Below are 13,607 nucleotides of genomic sequence, written 5' to 3' on the forward strand. Positions count from 1 at the left end.
CTTCATTTTATAAGTAACTAGCACTGTAGCCTTCTTGTGGAATTATTTCTGTCTGACTGTGATGTTTTGATGTTTAAGTTTCTAATATGTTTTTACTTCATTTACACAAATGCTTTTTTCTTGGTAAAGAGTCACAATACCCCACAAGACCCAAAGTCTACATTACTGTGCAGTACAGTAAATTGTCAATAGAACTTCATTATTGGCATAATTCCAAAGTTTTATTAAAATGTATTTTTTGTTGTTTGAACAGTCCAGTCAGATTAGAGTACAGATAAGATGTGAGTACATGCAGTTAGTGTCACCAAATCTCTTTTTCCAATTCAAGGGAAGAATGATAAGAAGGCAGAATCTGGGGAAGCAGAGAATCTTTTTTGAAATGTATCACTGGAGAGGATAAAAAAATAAAAGCTATGGGCATGCCAAAGTTTCTTGCAAGGGAAAAGGATTAGGATAGCACACAATAATCCGTTTTTCAATTTACTTGGTAAATCATCCCATAATAGCCCTTTAACACAACTGTAGCAATAATGAATGTGAGAAATGTAATTAAGTGCAAGAAGTAAACAAGTTTTGCTAAAAAACAGACCCTAAGTTGAAGCTTGGCTATAGGCCATCAGCAGGTCACCCTCAAAACCAGGTCCCAGAGAATGGACATCTTTTATTCTGTGTCCTTGCTCAGAACTGCCCTTTCATTAGGAAATAAAAGGAGGTTTTATTTTTATTCACTAGGCTTGGCAGCTGTAGATATAGTTTTCTTTAAACTCCTTTTTGATTTAACATTATTTAATTAATTTAATGAACTGTACAAATAATTTGAAATTGTAATTAATTTATAAAACTACTGCAATCTGACAATGGCTCCTCAGCTAAGCCTAGGGCTTGACCCGAGCAGCTGTCACCAGGATTAAACACTCAGTGAAAATAAAAATTACACCAGCAATTTGGTATGTAATTAATCAGCAGATTCTTTGTGTTGCACATGGCATGCTACTTCCTCGGTGGACACCCATGCTGAACACTGCAGCAAACAGTGCTGATCCCAGCCAAAGCTCAGATGTTTCACTCTGGAGCATGCCTGGATGTCCATGGCCGTTTCAATGCCAAGGGATAATGGTTGGTGTTGCTCACATAAATATAGGAGCTAAGCTCTGTGCTCCCAAGGAGCATGGCTGCCCTCCTGCAGACTGGGAATGCTGTCCTCCCTTCCCTGATCCCTCAGACTATGCCTAGGCTTTGCCAGGGTCTGTGCTAGCCTTACCATGAGCATGTTAGCTTTTAAAAAGCTTGGGTGATTGATGGTGAGCCTGGAGCTTTCCTGTTCTTGCATCTTTTTCTGATGCAAGCATCTGAGGTAGCTGTAGGTTCATTGACTCAGTCCAAGACGTGACATCTCTCTCTGAGTAATGGTAAAAAAACCCACTCTAAAAAGCAGAGGAGGTACCTCAGATTTAGGGTTTTATAAGTTCTTAGTCAAAGAAGTTGCTGAACATATAGCCAAGCTGATACTGGCAAGCATCCCTAAACACCATGGACATCCACAACAACTAAATCTAAGTGGAGAGCGGTGAAATGTGTTTCATAAAGGGGGCTGGCACAGAAACAAAAACATGATAAAATGGTACCTGGACAATCAACTATTTATGGAGATTATATACAGACTTTCTTTGTGATAATGATTTGTTTCAGTAGCAAGCAAGCCTCTACTTCACTGTAAAAATGAGACAGGCACCTCTTAAATTACATGGGGTATATGGAGCAGTGCCTGCTCCATATAATAGGAGCTGAGATAATAGGAAGAGATCACAAAGAGATGTTGTGGCCAAAGGAAAACAGTGTGAAGTTATTTAGTGTGCCACATAAAAAGGTGACCCTTTGTGCTTAAACAAGGTCTTTTATCAGCTGACAACATCAAACCACCCCAAGGATGTTGTGCTAATTTATTCCTTGCCATTCAGCTGTGATATGCATACAGCAACATCTGTTACTGGAAAAGATGTAAGGGGACCTACCACAGGACTAAAGTGAAATAAAATGACATTGTCCTTAGAAGGTAAAGTTATTGCAAGTGAAAACAACTGGTCTGTAAGTACGAGCATGTTATATATTTGATCCAAAGCAATTCTGTTTATTCACAGCGCATATATATCTCAGTAAATCAAGGACAGGTAACGTTAGACATTAGCACTTGTGTTACTTATTTGTCACAATTATTTCGTAGGTAACTTCATATTGAGGGTCCACTGAGAGTAAATCTATTAAAACTCATGAAAATGTCAAGCAGAAGTGTCTGGTCACTGAAGCAGATGGTGACTTTGGCTTGGGGAAATATTCTTCTTTCAGAGGCACTGTTGGGCTTACAGAAACAGGCTTGTCTGTGTTCAAGGGATCACTGATCCTTTCTCCTAGTTTTTAATAAAGGCTTCTCAATTACTCTAGAGTATGGGCATTGGGGCTCCTGATTACTTTGTCTGAGGTTTTTGCACCATTTCCAAGCTATTACTTCTTCTGCTGTTGAAAAGTTTCTGGGAAGCTAAATCTATATCTATCATTTTCCTATAGACAATTCATATTATGGTCCACAGAAAGAGCAACTAACATGAAAAGCACATTTTTCATTTCAACCCTTCATCTTTACAAGAGGATTTGTGCCTTTGTCCTCTCAGAAACAGGAAAGCCCCCAAACACACATGGAACAGGGAGGCCTTGACCGTGGACACCCAAGGTTCATGCACAGAGCACCTTCAGTGGAAAGCAGATGAACTGAGGGTGTGATTTTCAGAGTATGCCTTCCCTATACCTTGTCCCTGCCTTTTAATGATTCTGCTGAGAGTAGTAGATACTCAGCATTTCTGAATTCACATTGCTACACATGCAGAACCATCTAAACATTTTGCATATGGAGAAACCACTAACTGCAAATCTCTTGGCTCTTGCCAGTTATATTTTAGGTCTGTGCCAAATAGGCACATGTTCTGAACAAGCTAACTTGAAATATAGTGGTGACATCCACAGTAGCAGTTTCACACAGGGTCATGTTAGCAGCTTTGCTCCTTGTCATTGTGGTACTTCCTCATAAGAAGGGACTGAACCGTGCTTGAGGGATTTCCTAGCATGAAGCTGCTCAGTTATGCTGCATCAGCCCCGTTGCTTTGGAGTGTCTTAAAGTCTGGCACTTAGTAGTGATGCTGCTGAGAAAAACAGGCATATAGCTGTTTTCACGCCTTCAAAGGAGGAAGAGTCTGGAGGTAACCTGAAGAGAAGGCATCATCGCTTTCCTGGAGGGACATGTGCTCATTGCCTACAGAATTCATGCTCTTACCACTACTGTGACGATTGTTGGTAAAATTATTAAATTATTACTTTCTAGGAATAAAAAGTTTTTGTCTTATGTTGACACAAAATCATTGCAAAAATGGAGTTTACCTTCCCCCATTATGGTCTCAATCCTGTCTGCCTGACATTTCTTGGATCTTCTCAACTCCCTGTTTCTGTGTGGTTCCCTGGTGCTCTGGAGGCTTCTCTGCATTGAAGTAGCTCACCAAGAAGGAGATGAGCCCTTGGGATGGAATCTCAGGGATGCCTTTAACTTTCTTGCCATTTAGCACACGTTTCTGTGGCATTGAATGCCATGTGACTGGAAAGTAAAGAACTCCAGCCCTCGGGCAGATATCTGCCAAAGAATTCCTTTCTTATTTGTTTTGTGGTTTTGTTCTGCAGGTCCTGTGTGACAGACATGTGTGAGTGTCCGATCCATAAAAACTGCTACTGTGAGTCATTCCTGGCATACGCCCGTGCCTGCCAGAGGGAAGGACTGAAAGTCCAGTGGGTGCCCGAGCAGAACTGTGCAGGTAAGCATTTTGCTTCTTTGTAAGCTGTTGCATAGGCTAATAGGCTCTTTTACTGGTGGAGCAGTATGATCCACGAGTAAAAAGATAGTATTATCAAAAATTATACAGGAATTAGATCAAAAATGATACAGGAATTATAGCAGCTTGGAAGTTCTTGCAAGTTTTTCTTTCAGGATGTGTAAACTGTTTATTACAGAAAAAGTTTAAACTCCTTTGACCTCGTGTCAAACCATAGTTATATTTCTGGGGACAACATGCACATATAATTGCAGTAGGTTCAACAAGGAAAGAGGAGCAAATCTATTTAGTGCAAATATTAAAATGTAAACCTGCATTAATAATTGCATTTGGTCCATACTCACTGTGTGATTTGGACTGCATTAATTGCAAGTAACTGTGAGTAATTGCCTCCATGAGCAGCAGTGGCCTGTGGCTATGGGCACTTGAACTAAAATGCAATATTGCAGATGATTATTTCCCCTGATGATGGTCTCATTAATTTAGGACACTCTGTAATGGCATTGGTTTGCCTGGAAACGTATTCAGATTTATGTAAAGCAATTAAGAGCAGTTGAAAAAAACCAGCAAAGAGTGAGAGGAGGATACTCAGTGCTGTTCTAAGAGCTATTACTCCGTGGTCCATTTTGGTGATTGCGTGTGGTTCAGGATCTACTCTCTGAACTTCAATTTCCTTTTCTGTTGAAGGCATTTTAGCAGGGATGGGTGAGTGACAGAGCAAATTAGGTTTGATTGACTGTTCCCAAAAGGTTCGTTTTTTTCCTTACAAAGCAACAGGACAATCCAAACAGGGTGTCATTAAGTGAAAACCCTATTCAAGGATGTGGTTTTGGATAGCACTAGTAATATATATAATTTTAATCTATCTATCATGATAGCTGATCCATGCAGAACATGAAGCAAGCATTGTGATTTTTTTTCCAAAGCACTTCAGACTGAGACCTCACTGTGGCAGATGCTGTAAAAAGAATAAAAACTTCTTGCAAGCAGCTCCTGCCTTAAGGAGTTTATACAAGTGTTGACATATCACGACTTAACTAATTGAGGCTTCATTTCACAATTTTTTTTTCTGGCATCTTACCAAAGAGAAGAAAATTTTCTGAGGCAGAACCAGTCCTTGAGAGAACATTATGAAGGAATTTAAACACACAGCCCCCATTAAAGCTAATGAAAGACATTTTTAAATCAACATGAATTTTTTAATCCCTTCTAGAGAGAAAGGGGAAATCTTGTTAAGTAGAAAATGTAAATAAGCTGTATAAGGCTAAGTACCCTCAAAACACTTACTTAAGTATCCAATGTTAGATAAGTAGCACCATCCTCTAAGTAAATAATACAGTAACCATTAAATTAAAGTGGATCCACTGCTTTCCATATGGTACCAGTTTTGGTATTAATTGGCATAATTGGCATTAATACCAATTAATTCTTGGCCAGCACCAAGATTTAATTTTGAACAGACTTTTTTTCTCCCCAAAACAAGTAGTTGCAATTATTGTGTCTCAATTACAGATAAAAGTTCATAAGTGGGAAACAAAATTTCTGTAATAAAACTTTAGTATTCTATGACTTTCATTTCCTGCTTGACATTTCATAGCTGGCAGGATACTTGCAAGAGTTGTGTTCCGATGAAAATGGAGTATACTTATTAGAAAGTCAGGTTTTAATTATACTTTTGTGTGTTTTAAAACTAGATCTTGTGTGGTTGCCAGTTGCTCTGCCCTAACTGCTGTAACCTTAGCTCATCTTTATAATCTTCAGGAAACTTTTGTTGTCTGGAGGGCCAGCCAAATAGGATGCTCAGGAGGCTCAGGAATTGCATGCCCTGTCCCCTGCGTGCTCTTCTCTCTCCTCCAGTGCAATAGCTTATTCTCCTCTACATTATTCTGCAGAACACTGCTGCTCAAGGTTTGCTGTCCTATGAGGTTGGTTCATTAAAGGGAATGTCAGCTGTCATTTATGGAAGGAGTGAAAAGTGGAAGATAATGAGTAAGGAAAATGGTTAGAGGAGGAAAAGGTTGGTGAACATGGGAACTGAGAGGGTTAGGAAAAGGATGTGGGTTGCCATGGAAAGTAGTGGGGACTTGGACCTGTTAGGATGGGCATAGGAAAAAATATGGTTCTTGAAGGAGAAATTAAAAAACCAGGACAGCCAGTATGAGGGAAAGAAGAAATAAAGAAAAAAGTGATACATGCAAGAAGAAATATAAAGGATAGAAGTGGAAGGAAGTTGTTTGAAAAGGAAAAGAGAAAGAAATTTATTTTTTTTTACCCAAGAAAGGCTAGACAAGACATTTATAAAGTACAATTAAGTAAACGGAAGTGCTAAAAGGCCTTGGGATATAGTAATTTAATGCTGCATTTTTCACGATACCAAGAGAAAGAAGACTCAAGGATGGTAGAAGGCAATAACTCCCTGCCATGGGCATGACTACACATGCAAGAAAATGAGAAAAGGGCCTTAATATAGTGCAAAATGCACTGATGTGCTGACATGCTACAACAGTTTCATAAAATCTGAACAATTTTCTCTTTTCCTCTGTGATCAGTTGAAATGGAGGAATATGAGCATATATCTGATTTTGACTCTTCTCCTTTGGGTCCCTTTTCTGCTGGAGAATTTTATGGCATGTGTCACTCTTTTTCCCTGCTATATGTTGCTTTCCTTTGACTGCTTTATTGCCTGAGTAAATGTATCAGGAGGGCTATTCTGGCTTTTCAGTGGATACTTACTGAAAACTGAAAACTGAAAATATTAACAGGAGTGTATCATGGGAAGGTCAGTGCTCAGATCCATCACCTTTAGTTCTGTTAGAAAGAGGTGTTGTGAATTGCAAGCACTATTAGTCAAATACCATTTGGAAGTCTTACAGAAAACTTCCAAACTGTGTAACACTGACAGAACAAGCCAGAACATTCATTGATGCTCAAATATTAGTTCGGAATTTTCAGTGAAATCAGATTTATCAGATATCATTAGCCAAGGGAATCCTTCAGCAGTTATGCTACATATTTTGGCTTTTTTGTTGGGGAATAAGAATTCCTCCTGAATAAATATGGCCATGTCTACAAAGACAGGCACAGAGGCCTCCTCTGTGAAACTGCCAAAGTGGCTGGACTAAACCAGGTCTAGTCTGCAAACTGTAGCCTTATTAGGCTGGGTTTATTAGCTCAGGCACAGTGCTGTATTTATGTGACTATATGGCTTCTGGACTGGAGCTGGCTATTATCCCGCCAGCTCAGAAAGTGGTCTGAGGAAGCTCACATCTGTCATGCCAAACACATGTTCTAGAAGAAGAGTGGAAAAATCCTGTTGGGACTGGTAATGTTTCAAAATACAGTATTATTAGTAACTTTTGTACGTTGGACTTGGGTTTTGGATATTTTTTTTTGCTAGTTTACTAAGGAAGTTATTGGTAACAGAGATCAGTTCTTTAAGAGAGGAATTTGTCTTAGGAGAAGGGTGCAAAGACAACACTTCTGTTTTCCATGTTTACATGGTAGCGAATCACTTCAGCAGTTCCTGGGAAGCCTTCTGCAGAATGTCTTTATTTTTATATTTTAAGCTGTTGATGAAGTGGAATGTTGGATCAATCACACCACATGTTAACAGCTGAATCACTCAACAATAAAAGCCATCCAGGGAACTTAAACAGCAGCCATTGTACTTTTCTGATTTTTCCCTTGACAGCGTGTTAATAACGCCATTATGGGCTGCCTACAGCAGAAAATAGTCATCATATCTTCTACACGGCATCATCTAAAGGATAAGGAGGTGTTCTGACATCCCAAATGCGTGTGTGGTAAAGCAGAAGGGGGAGTACATACAGATGCCATGGCTGCCGAGGGCAGGCTGTAATACGTTCTCATTTGCTCTGGAAAAGAGCCCTTAGCCAACTTTCCTTAAACCCACCAGCTGAGGAACCAAACAGAGCTCAGGTGAAAGGAATGGGCCAGCTATTACTGCACTTAAGCTTTGTGGGATGAAACCTGTGCAGCCTTGAAGCTGAAGCTTGTATTGCCTTCTGTATGGAAACTACATGAGCTGAAGTCTAATGTTTGTTTTTGGTTGGTGAATTAGTGATCCTACAAAGGGAAACTCATTTTCAGAGAAGAAGGATAAAAGCTTCTATAAACATCTCCTGTAAGATAATTCACATTGTGTATGGACAATCACTAACTATCCTTGAATGTCTTGGTCTACTTTTCTGATGTCTTAATACATTGTTTGCAAAGCACTGGGGAGATCTGCACAGTTTCATTTCCCCTCTTACAAAGATTCAAACTCTATTCTTAACGCACTACGAAAGTGTAGAGATTCCTGGGAATCTAACATTTTATTCTATGCTTAATATTGCTTGCATATTTTTCCCACCTTCTAAATTTCATGTTTAATTTAATTTTTTTTTAGTTTTTCCTTTTGTTTGTTCCTTCTTAAGTATGCATGGAAGTTATCATACAGAGCAAGACCGAAATGTAAAGTTGGAAAATTATTCTGAAAAGATCTATGCTCGAAAACTGAATAAGCCTATCTTGAACATAGTTGACAGACAGATATTTGTTTCCAGTCTATTCTAAAACAATGTTTAATTAAAGATGTCTCAGAGAGTTTCTAGGTAGGTTGCTCTTGGTGATTTCTTATGCTTAAGGATAGAAGATTGGGGTTTTTTCTCCCCGATATCAAATATCCAACTAATATTCAGCATTTGATTATCTGTAACACAAGGATAATTTGCCTCTGTACTATCTTTTTTTTTTTTTTTACAGTTTTGGGGTTTTTATTAATATCTGTGTCCTGAGAATTGTGTATGCATAAATTCCATCAAATGCACAAGTAAAACTTGAAAGAAGCTAATGCTGTTTTGAGGATCCCTTAATGGTAAAAAGGAGCACCATAAATTTATCATATCTTAGCAATAAGACTTCCATTCTCTTTGATACACTTATATATATTAAATCAATTTATTTCTGTTTTTTCTTTATGAATGATAGCAGTTCTGTAATGACTCTGTAGGCCAATTCTCAAAACAAAACAGTGTTTCCTGTCCATAAGAAAATTTTCACTTAAAAAATATTGACCTTCAGTCTCTCTCAAAGTTGAAGAAATCTTCCTAAAATTTTCAGAATTTTCTATTCTGAAAATAGCATGAGATGATTCTGGATGCTTGAGAGTCCCTTACCATCTATGAACTATTTTATCAGTCCCTGTTTTTGCCATCAGAACAGCTGTTAAAAAGAATAACAGACTTTTATTTGCCATTGAACTGTGTATTATTCTCCATACTAAAAAGGCAGGATATAAAATGTTGAGAGTTTCAATATTGATCTGAAGGGGTTTTAGTGCTTTTAGCTGAGCCTTCAGTGATCTTTTATGTTGAAAATGTATTGAACTGTCAGCTCCATAAATTAGTGAATAGATACTGGAATCATTAAGTACAATAGCCCTCACTGTCAGCGATCCCTTGGTAAAACAGTGTGGATACAATTGATTTTTAATATTTGTTTGTTTGTTTATTTCTTTGTTTTAGAAATGGTGCTTCTGAATAAAAATATTGATTTAGTTTGCTGCAATAAGAAATATAGAAAATATAATCTTTAGAGTCAGAAATTCTAATGGGGTGAATGACTCTTCTTTCTCTTCCTCTTTCTGTAGAAATGGAACTAATAATAAAACTGTCTGTCCTTGTAAATGTTTCAGAAATCTTTGATAAAAGGCATTGTAATGAATACACTGTTTTAATCCTTTAACGTAAAGCGTACATCTCCATATAGATAGAAACCTTGCCAAAGCCTTATATACCATTGGTTGTGTTAAAATTCTCAAAAACTTCAATACTGCTATGGATTTGATACTTTTGATAAGGAATTTTGCTACTTTTATATTCATTATGTAATATAATGGAATCATTTTACAAGTAATTTTTTCCTCTAGGTAATCATTATGCTAAAATGTGCTCTTTGATATTTGCAGTAGAAACTAAGCAAACAGATAAGTAAATTTCCTTGTGGGGCTGTGTGTAATATGCATAATTTGTTCCCTTTAACTCTTTTCAGCAACCCAGTGTAAACACGGTGCAGTTTATGATACCTGTGGTCCGGGATGTGTCAAAACATGTGACAACTGGAATGAAATTGGACCATGCAACAAGCCCTGCGTTGCAGGGTGTCACTGCCCTGCAAATTTAGTTCTTCACAGAGGAAGATGCATCAAGCCAGTGCTGTGCCCGCAGCGGTGACATTCATTCTTTGTCCATGGACATTAGTGCAGGTGGTCACTGACTCCCCTGATGCTCACAGCCAGTGAAGGACTCCAGCTGTTTGTGTGCAGATTCTGCAAAGTACATGTCTGCTCACAGAGTGTAAATATGCTCCTCTGTGTGCATTTGTGTGTCTCTAAGTACACACACGTGGCACCTAGAAAGATATATAAATGTATACTGTGTGTATTTGGACACGTGTGTCCATACGCAAGTGCCCTAAACGTAAGTACAACCCATATATTTATATATATGTCCACATGCAAATATACATAATTTCTATCTACCATAGAAGGATGAATTATAATATGTATATTTTTTGCTATAAAGTTTATGTATTATTATTTCTAGGACCCTGATCTGTAAGTCATTGTATAAATAAACCAGGTGTTTTTAATATAATATTGTGGCATGAAAAGATTGGATGACTTTGCCGTTGCATAAGTTTGTCGTTACCAAGGAAACTTTTCTAGGGCCACAGCACTGCCAGGCTGGATTACTTTCAACACAGAACCTGGATTTACAGTTGTACAGGAAACACATTTCTCTGGAGATGGAGGATTTATCTAGGAATATTTCATGCGTACCTTAGAGCTGCATAGTGATTGGTGACAGAGCTTAATCAGGCAGAGAAAGCTGGGGATTGGCTTTTATGCTTTACTGAAATAACTGTGCAAAATGATTTCCAAAGCTGGTTGGACAATGGCCAGGATAGAGATATTTCTTTCTGGAACGGCACCAAAGAGTCGGGGCCAGATTTTCATAAGTGTTAGGCACCCAACAGCTCACTTTGAAAATCTGACCACTTCCCATTTCATATCCTAATGCCCCATCTCTGTTGTGTTTGGCAGTAGCTGTGAATACACAATGAGGAGCTTGAAGAAAATATTCATGTGCATATTAGCCCCTTAAATATGTTTGAAATGGCTAGGTTTGTTTCATGTCTCCCCCAAATATTATGCAAAAGCAAATCCCACGCTGAAACGTTCTGTTTCAGTGTGCCTTAAAACATCAAATAATGCCAGGCTTAGTAACTCATTTAATTTATCAGCATGGTTTAGAGGAAAGACAAATTCACCCCACTGAAAACCAGTAGAGAATGTCAAATGCTAATTGGAGAACTGCATTTTATTTCCTTAGTGGTCTTTTGGTTGAGGTTTACGAACATGTGGGCTCTGTGAAGTTTGCATGACTTTTGAAGTCTCCCAGGGGAGAAGCAATAATATGGGATTTCATAAGAAACGGATAAAAAAGCCATGCAACTTTCTCAAGCCTGAAGGGACGGGGGGCTATTTTTCTTCACTGGAAAAGGCTCTTATAGAGCCTGATGGAATGGTCTCTGGAGATGATAGAAATCTTTGTGCATCTGATTTAGGTTTATAATGAAGTAATATCTTCCCACACAGCTACTTCCATCATGCCTTGCATTGAAATTGCACATTGTAATGCTTTGAACAACTTTCTCCTTTAATTCTTTTCATTTGAGGAAGTTAAGCAGGGTCTGAGTTTACAGTAAGTGAGTGGGTAAACACACTTGGGTTATACAACCTTTCTGTGATCCCACCCTGGAGGAAGATGCTGAGTGAACCTGGTTAACTTAGGCACCACACTATCCAAAATGCTGTACCACCACAGTGTTAAAAAGAGCTGGGCATATAATGCCAAGAGTGTTCCATGGATGTTCATCCAAATCTTAAATAAACTCAGCCTGATCTTTTTATGTCCGTTTTGTGTTTGTTTTCTTGGAACAATCAAATAATTCAGTTTAACTGACAAGAGAGGGTTATGAAGACTCGTACGCAAGTGGATTGGGAAGCAGAATTGAAAATGTGCAGATCCCATCAGAGCAGGAAACTAGAAGAGTTTTATGTGGCTCATATAGTAATTGAATGGCAAAGTTGAATTTCAGAACAGTTGCAGTGGGCTGAAGGAGTTAAAATATAAAATAGCAGTCATTAAAATAATTTAAAGTGTCAGTCAGACCAAAGAGCTTTTCAGCCTGCGAGCTTTCAGTGCTAAGATATGGGGTCTAAACCATTTAAAAGAATATTTGCCTACCTTTAGTTTAGGGCATATTGTAATTACTTACTGCTTACCTTTAGTTTAGGGCATATTGTAATTACTTACTGCTCGATGTTTCCAAAATAAAAATACAGGCAACGTGAATTGCATACATGAAGGGTGTATACATCTCTCTTTCTCTCTTCTTCAGACTTATAAAGGTGAGTGAAAGGTGAAGGGAGAGCCCTCCAGCTCTCCAGTCCACTGATCACATTCAAGCAGTGCTTAATTGATTCTAGGTGAAGAGGTGACTCAGTCTTTCTGTAGGATGAACTCTATTTTTTTTTTTTAGGTCTTAGAATGATTCAGTTTGAAACCTGACCCGGTCATCTCAAAATGAGGACTCATTCCTTGGTTTAAGTTTTTTATGTCTGCCTAATTAAGACTAGACCCATGCTTTTAAGTTTAGTGATGTAGACTAAGGAATAGAAAATGGTTTTACCTCTAAGCCAAGTAGTTCTGTCCTTATGGTGTTGTAGAGCTTTTTCCTCCAAAATCCACCATTTTCAAGGCAAGATTAAGTGCTATAATCTCAGTTCACATGTACCATCTAAGAAAAGGTTGTTCCACTCTTCTGGACATTTCCCCCAGATTTCCACTTGGCAGAAGTTTTACATCTGTATCTGTGGCTTCCCTGTGCCTAACTGAACTATTGAGACCCTATCAGGCCCAGCTGGGCCTGTTGCACTCCACTCTTCTCTTTTTCTCTCTCTTTCAAGGCCATTCAAAAGTTGAAAGTCTAGCCCAATACCATCAATACCATTATTATCAATGGCCTCACAAAGTTTGGGTTGAAGCCCATCTTTCTCCTTCTGTCTTTCCTCATGGAATATTGCCCTTAACATGCTAGAGCTGGAAGTTTCCTTTATATCACTGGGGATTTATTTTTTATGAAATTAACTGCTAATCCACTATTAGTATGCTAAATGTGTTTAATGTGGAATAATTTTTAAAATAATAACATAACATTGGTGATTCATATGGCATAAGGTGTATTCACTATGCAAAACTGATGGTTGTGTAAATTTTGATCTTGATAATGCTTATGTCAATCTGTGTATATAACTTTGTGCCAATTTGTAAGGTGAAATATATTTGAAGGAGCAGAGGTTCCAATCAAAGAATGATCCAAAAGTGAAGTCTGAGAAACACTTCTGTAGTCCGATGGAGAGAGTCAAGTAGAGACCTGGATCAACAGTTTCACAATTAATCTGCTGTGTGTTCTCTGGCAAGTCATTTGATATTCTAACTTCATTGGGGAAACAAGGCTCTGGATTTGTGCATATTTTTAAAGTTTATGGATGGAAAATATTCTAAAATGACATACCAGGGTAATGTCAGCTGATATTTTACCAATCTACTCAGGTCTGCTTTGCATCAAGTTGTCCCATCTCTTCCAAATCATTATCACTTGGAAATC

The 13,607-nt window shown here is 38.2% G+C and overlaps 1 protein-coding gene across 3 annotated transcripts in view; it reads left to right on the plus strand.

Moving 5' to 3' along the window:
- The window catches only part of BMPER (BMP binding endothelial regulator), a 149,280-nt gene extending 137,434 nt beyond the window's left edge, over positions 1-11,846 (plus strand). For all 3 annotated transcript variants that reach the window (XM_064704879.1, XM_064704880.1, XM_064704878.1), the window contains 2 exons: positions 3,721-3,851; positions 9,924-11,846. In XM_064704879.1, coding sequence (XP_064560949.1) covers positions 3,721-3,851; positions 9,924-10,105 — 313 coding nt within the window. In that variant the 3' untranslated portion in view covers positions 10,106-11,846. The remainder of the gene's footprint in view (positions 1-3,720; positions 3,852-9,923) is intronic.
- Positions 11,847-13,607: the final 1,761 nt, after the last annotated feature.

This window comes from Zonotrichia leucophrys, chromosome 2 (assembly GCF_028769735.1).
Source record: "Zonotrichia leucophrys gambelii isolate GWCS_2022_RI chromosome 2, RI_Zleu_2.0, whole genome shotgun sequence".
Classification (NCBI taxonomy): domain Eukaryota; kingdom Metazoa; phylum Chordata; class Aves; order Passeriformes; family Passerellidae; genus Zonotrichia; species Zonotrichia leucophrys.